The 6,892-nt window shown below is 38.7% G+C and overlaps 1 protein-coding gene across 1 annotated transcript; it reads left to right on the top strand.

The window, feature by feature from the left end:
• On the top strand, positions 1-2,196 carry LOC120142852 (L-type lectin-domain containing receptor kinase IX.1-like). The gene has a single exon (XM_039157335.1). The coding sequence runs from the start codon at positions 1-3 to the stop codon at positions 2,194-2,196; it is 2,196 nt and encodes a 731-aa protein (XP_039013266.1).
• The last annotated feature ends 4,696 nt before the right edge of the window (positions 2,197-6,892 follow it).

Genomic DNA, 6,892 nt, shown 5'->3' with positions numbered 1-6,892 from the left:
ATGGGAGCTGAAAATGCAGAGAATTTGTGTGTGAAATATTCAAAACATGGATTTGTGTTCCTATTATCCATCCTTGTTCATCTTTCCAAGGCTGCATCAGTTGATGATGACATCAACTTCAGCTTCACTCGTTTCACCCAAACTATGCCGGAGATGGTGTATGAATCCGATGCATCCGCATCGGGCAACGTGATCCAACTCACCGATTCAAATGGAGACGGTGACGGTGTTGGTCGAGCCACTTATTACAAATCAATGCACCTTTGGGACAACTCATCTGGGAATCTCACACTTGCAGATTTCACCACTCAATTCTCGTTCTCCATTGATTCCGTCTCCCAAGGCGGCATGTCCGGTGACGGGCTCGCGTTTTTCCTCGCTCCCGATGGCTCGAAAATCCCTCCCGACGCCGGACGCGGTTGCTTGGGACTTCAAAGTTGCTACTCGGAGTCGGGCACCGACGGCCCTAGTTTTGTTGCGGTGGAGTTTGATACGTGCAATCAAGTGTGGGATCCCTCCGGGATGTCAGATCACATCGGCATTGATCTCAACAATGTCACAACTTCTCTCACGGCTGTCCAGTGGCGGTGGAGTGACGTTGAAGATGGGGGAAAGGTTTATGCTTCCATCAGCTATGACTCTATTACGAAGAACCTGAGTGTTCTTTTACTTGATGCTGATGATTCTACTGCTCAGAATTCATCTACTCTTTCCACAACACTGGATCTTAGCCTATATTTACCCGAATGGGTCACTTTTGGCTTCTCAGGATCCGCCACCGCCACCGGAGGAGATTCGAACGAGATGCACACTATTTATTCCTGGAATTTCAGCTCAAGCTTACGAGTTTCCAGGCACTTGAATACAAGTACCAATAGTAGACCTCCAACAGCAGCACCTGCAGCAGCAAAATTCCCCACAAGGAAGAACAGGACTTGGCTATGGGTAGTTCTAGCCATTGCTGGTGTCATTTCTGCTTTGATCCCAGGTCTCGGTTCGGTTTGGTTTTTCTGCAGGAGAAGGAAGTACATCACCAGGGTAGATGGGGCGGCCATTTCTGTCAATGTAGAAATGGAAATGGTGACCGCACCTAGACAGTTTTTCTATAAGGAACTAAGACTTGCGACCGGTAATTTTTCCGACGAAGGCCTGCTCGGCGAGGGTGGTTTCGGGAAGGTTTATCTAGGCTTCTTGATGGATATGAACTGCAATGTTGCTGTCAAAAGAATAACCCCGGATTCTCGACAAGGTGTGAAGGAGTTCTTATCGGAAGTTAAAATTATTAGCAGATTGCGACACAGAAATTTGGTCCAACTCATCGGTTGGTGCCATGACAATAACGAATTCCTCATCGTGTACGAGTTCCTTCCCAATAAGAGCCTCGATTACCATCTACATAGAGAGCCATGCTTGTTGACATGGGATAAAAGGTATAAAATCGCTCTCGGACTCGCCTCGGCGTTGTTGTATCTGCAGGAAGAATGTGACCAGTGCGTGTTGCATCGAGACATCAAGTCGAGTAATGTTCTGTTGGATTTGAGTTTCAATGCCAAGCTTGGTGACTTTGGGCTAGCTAGGCTTGTTGAACATGGACAAGGGTCTAGAACAACTAAGGTTATGCTCGGAACCGATGGTTATATCGCCCCCGAGTGTCTCAACACGTACAGATCCATCAAGGAATCCGACATATACAGCTTCGGTGTCGTTGTCTTAGAAATAGCCTCCGGGAGGAAGGCCATTCCGGCACATGACAGGCCTAGCAAGAAAAGCAGAACAAAATTAGTGGAATGGGTTTGGGATCTGTATGGGAAAGAGAGTCTTGTAGATGCTGCAGACCAACGATTGTATGGCAATTACGACAAGGAACAAATGGAACGGTTTCTCTTAGTCGGGCTGGCGTGTGCTCATCCGGGATATTTCGCCCGACCATCGATAACGCAGGTTATCGACATCCTCAGTTTTAAGGCTCGATGCCCCATGGTACCACGGGAGATGCCGCTGCCAATATTTGGTTCAGCTCTTGAAGACGATAGTGTTGCATCTTCAGGATTCATTTCGTTACGTGCCGGTGGTTGTAGCAGAAGCCAACCCCGAATTTCTGGTCCGAGTGTCTGTTTCCTGAAGGATAAACGCAGAACAAGGAGTGTTGCAGGTTCAGACATGGAAGCCGGTCAGTCATATGTTGTTGGTAGCTAGCATTTTTGTCTATTTATTTGTTAATTTGACTTCTTGTTTTTCCAGTTTCTATGCTTTTGTACTTTGTTTATTGTTCTTTTTATAATCTTATAATTGTATTTCAAATACTTATACAACACGCATGGATCTAAAGCGGGACAGTAATAGAAACAATAGAACAACAAGGCTCACCTGCTTGATTTGCACAGTCCATCGGTACATCATACGTTGGAGTAGGGAAGCTTTGGCAATGGTGCCTCGAAATTCAGAACCTGAATCGCTTGCCTTATTGACGGTCTCAAATTCTGATCTGGATGAACAAACCACAGCCCCACCGTCAACAAACATTCCATCTCTCTAGCATCGAAGTCCACTGATAGTTTCGGCTCAGCTGCATCGAGCAACCATCGTTTTCCGTACAAGTCCCACACCCATGCTACCAATGAAGCCCGGGATTCTTCGTATTTCGGCTCTATCGATCTTCTACTGCATGCAATCTCCAATGCCACCACTCCAAAGCAATAAACATCAATTTCTTTGCTAGCCTTTTCTGATGAAATGCATTCGGGTGGCATATAGCACATAGTCCCGGCTAAATGCGTTGTCCTGCGACCCTTTCGCATGGTCGACTAGTCTACTAGCCCAAAATCACCGAGTTTATCGTTGAAACCGGAATCCAACATAATGTTGCTTGCTTTAATATCTCTATGTAGTATGAAATGATCACCTTCTTCGTGTAGATAGAACAGAGCCAATGTCAAGCCGTGCACGATTTTAAACCTTACATTCCAAGTCAATAAGGATTTACCTTTAAAAAGATGGGAAGCCAAGCTTCCATTAGCCATGAACTCATAAACGAATATTAGTTCGCCTTTTCCGTGGCACCAACCGACTAACTTCATTAAGTTTTTGTGCCTCAATCGGCTGATGATCTTCTGTTTAACGGCAACATTGGTATCCAAGTCCCCCTCAAGTACCCTTTAAAAACAGCACCGACCCTCCACCAAGCTTTTCACCCCTGAAATTAGAGGTCATTTTAGTTATTTGTGCCAAGGAAAACTTCCTAGTCCCATTCCATTGTGGAATTCACCTTCAAATAAGTCCTTATTAACTTTGTTAGCTTTCTTTATTTTACTCCCTAAAATGAACCAAATGGAACCTATGCCAAAATTCAAAGCACCGGCTCCCCCTAGTATCAACCCAAACACCACACCATCAATTTTTTTTTTTCATTTTTTTGTGATGTCGATCACCACACCAATTCTCGAATGAGATCGACGTGAATCTTTCGAGTCGGTCCCATTTTCTAGCACGGTATGGGGGCTTCGTGCGATCACCCCATTGATCTCACCACTCCAGGTAGTTCTAATAGTTCATGCAATCCCTAGGGAAGTGACCAGTCATATTTCGCAAGTTCATCCATGTTTTTTGAGATTTTCTAAAAGAAATCTTTTACGTTAAATCTTTTGTTTTTATTTTATAATTATTTTACGTTTGTTATTATCGTATTTATATTATTGTAATATATTTTATCGTTTTAAATAGATAAATAAGGAAATCAATTGTTTTACTCTTGAAGTTGAAGATCAACAACTCCAAAGAACAATTCAATTAAAAACTCTTGGTTTAAACCTTTTACAGTCACAATTTCACCATTTTCAAATATTTTTGTAATATTTTCAGCTTATTTTACTTTAAACATATCTAGCTTGCAAGATAATCCAATAACATACAACAAATCCCTAAGGTGGCGTTTGGTTCGTAGGAATTCCTTGGAATTAGGGGGAATTGGAATCCAATTCCACCACTTTCCCATGTTTGATTCAAGTTTTTAAAGGGAATTGGAATCCCTCATGACTTCAACTTTTCATGAAATGATGGAAAGTGAATTCCATCTATTCTATGATGGAATTCAAATCCCTTGTTGAAGGGAATGTGAAATTTGACTATAATATCCTCATCAACATTTTGGTAACTTATTAATATATTTTGATTGGGATTAGGGATGACCACTCAACCCGGACCCGACGAGTTCCGACTAAACCGACCTGATCGGGTCGGATTTTTTTTTTTTTTTTAAATTTTGGGTTCTGGTCGGGTCGGGTTAGGTTTAGGGTGAAAAATACCCGACCCGACCCGAAAAAAATATATAATTTACCTTATATATTTAGGAATAATTACAATAATACCACTCTATATATAATTTTTTCAATTAAGTCATTGTTTTTATTGAATAAAAATATTTTTTATTATTTCGGGTCGAGTCGGGTCGAGTTTCTAATTCATATATACAGGTCGGGTCGGGTCGGATGAAACTTTATTTTGGTAGGGTCGGTTTTTTTTAAGTGTGATATTCGGGTCGGGTTTAGGGTGAAAAATACCCAACCCGACCCGAAAAAATATATAATTTTCCTTATATATATTTAGGAATAATTACAATAATACCCCTTTATATATAATTTTTTTCCAATTAAGTCAATGTTTTTATTGAATAAAAATAATTTTTTATTATTTCGGTTCAGGTCGGGTTTCTAATTCATATATTCGGGTCGGGTCGGATGAAACTTTATTTTGGTCGGGTCGGGTCTCGGGTGGAGGTTCCCTTGTTCTCGGGGTGGACCAAAAACCCGACCCATGGCCATCCCTAATTGGGATGATTTTAACTTATGATGTTTATTAGCATGATTTTTATAATTTATTGAAATGAATAATCAATCAATAAAATTAAATTTTAATATTTAATATTTTTAAAATTTTTATAATATATTTCTACATGTAAGTTATATAACAAATTAAAATTAAGCAAAAAAAAATAAGAAGGGCAATCCTGTCATTTTACATTAATGAAATCAAATTCATCTGACATGTCTGCAAACCAAATAAAATATGGAATTGGATTCCAATTCAATTTCCTGCCAACCAAACAAGTTTCAGATTCAGATTCCAATTCCTGACAGATTCCAATTCCTTAACAGATTCCAATTCCCTCAGAAACATTCCAGCGAACCAAATGTCACCTAAGTGTACCAAAAATTAAATTATAATTTTTATTTTTAAAAAAAACGACAAAAAGAGTTACTTGAAGTTGGTGAGAAAAACAATATATGTAATATGCAGGTTGTGTTTCTCTCATGATTAGAATTTTGAGATGACATGGGTCATTTTACTATCAAATAATTATCCTTAATCTCAAAAATAAATAAAATAGAATAGTATAGAGAGAGTAAGGGTCGATCCGTAGGGCTTATGGAAGTCGTTGATGAAGTGGTTTTGGATTATGATATGGGAGAAAATTGCAAGTAAAAATAAAAGGGAGTTTTGTTTGAGAAGAAAGAAAGTAAAAATTCAAAGAGAGTGAGTGTAAAGTGAAAATCTAATAACGAAAATCAGCCTCAAGCTTTCGCTTTTGCATCAAATTCTGTCGATCATTGAATTAGATTTTAGCTTCAGATTCATGTCAGTTACAGTCTATAGGGACCAACCCCTATAACTTATTTTTCTCTCAAATGAACCGGCAATCCAAACCAATCTTTAATTATCAGTCCTTATGTGAACTAATCGCGACAGTTGTTACTAGAGCCAACTCAATTAAAAGCTTTGGAACACCTGACTCGGATTATAGTGTCTCACCGAGAATCGAATCCGATCTCAGTTTTCCTTAGAGGACCGCTGCTAAGTGTGTTCACAGGAATTTGAATGTGCTACAAGCCAGTCTTTCCTCCCAATTGTTAATTGAAACCACAATCAATCCAACGTGCACTATTTTTGAAAAGAAAACGTTTTCAATTATAAAAGGATGGTTGATTGTCAATCATTGATTCCAGAAAATTGAGAATGTAACCCGAAGGGTATTAGGTGTTTTTCAATTCTCACGATTGGAATTGAGTCATCGCTTCAGCCTTTTGCTATGATATCATGCTTAGCATTTTTAAAATAAAGAAAACTTTAAAATAAAGAAAGAAAGCAAAAATAAAAGAAAAGAAAGAACTTTTATAAAACTAGCGAACAAGAACACACTAAAATTGAGAGATGAGATGTGTTTGAAGCTTCCCCCAAGGGGGTATTTATAGCTTCATAACATCCTAAAAAAATGAAGATAAATCCTAAGAAATTACAAAAGATAATCTTTAGAAATTGTTTGAATCAAATCCTAAAAATAAAGATAATTTATAATTTTCAAATTTGAATTTGCGACTAAGTCTCCTGTCTTCATAGAAATACTGACTGGACATTCTAGAATATGCTGATTGGATGTCATGTCAGTCGTAGACATCCCTAAGTCATGCCCACTAGTCCAGTCTTAACTCCAAAAAAATAAAATTTATAGAATTTCTCCCTTTTTAGCATAATTTTTGGAATTCAATGTCATGCACAAAAAATAAGAAAAAAGGCCCAAATTAGCAACATAAACCGACGAACAAGGAGCAATTAACAACAAAATAATAACCATTTAAATCACTCATCAAATTCCCCATCATTTATTCAATGCTTGTCCTCAAGCATTTCTCAATCAATGTATCAAAAAATATGAAGTTTCCATCTCTATTTCACAAAATTTCCAAGATACCCAAGTCAATCAAAATCAAAGCAAATGATGAAATCCAAGAGTAATTAAGCAAAGACATAACATAAAGCAAATTTAAGCAAATCATGACATTCCAATTATCCGTTCATCTCGAAGAAGCAAGTATTAGTACCTCACATTGGTTCGCTCATT

Source organism: Hibiscus syriacus, unplaced genomic scaffold, assembly GCF_006381635.1.
Source record: "Hibiscus syriacus cultivar Baekdansim isolate YM2019G1 unplaced genomic scaffold, ASM638163v2 tig00110831_pilon, whole genome shotgun sequence".
NCBI classification, from domain to species: Eukaryota; Viridiplantae; Streptophyta; class Magnoliopsida; order Malvales; family Malvaceae; genus Hibiscus; species Hibiscus syriacus.
This window is presented reverse-complemented; position numbering and strand designations above follow the sequence as displayed.

Coding starts and splice junctions, on each gene's coding strand:
- LOC120142852 (XM_039157335.1), top strand. CDS start 1: ATGGGAGCTGAAAATGCAGAGAATTTGTGTGTGAAATATTCAAAACAT.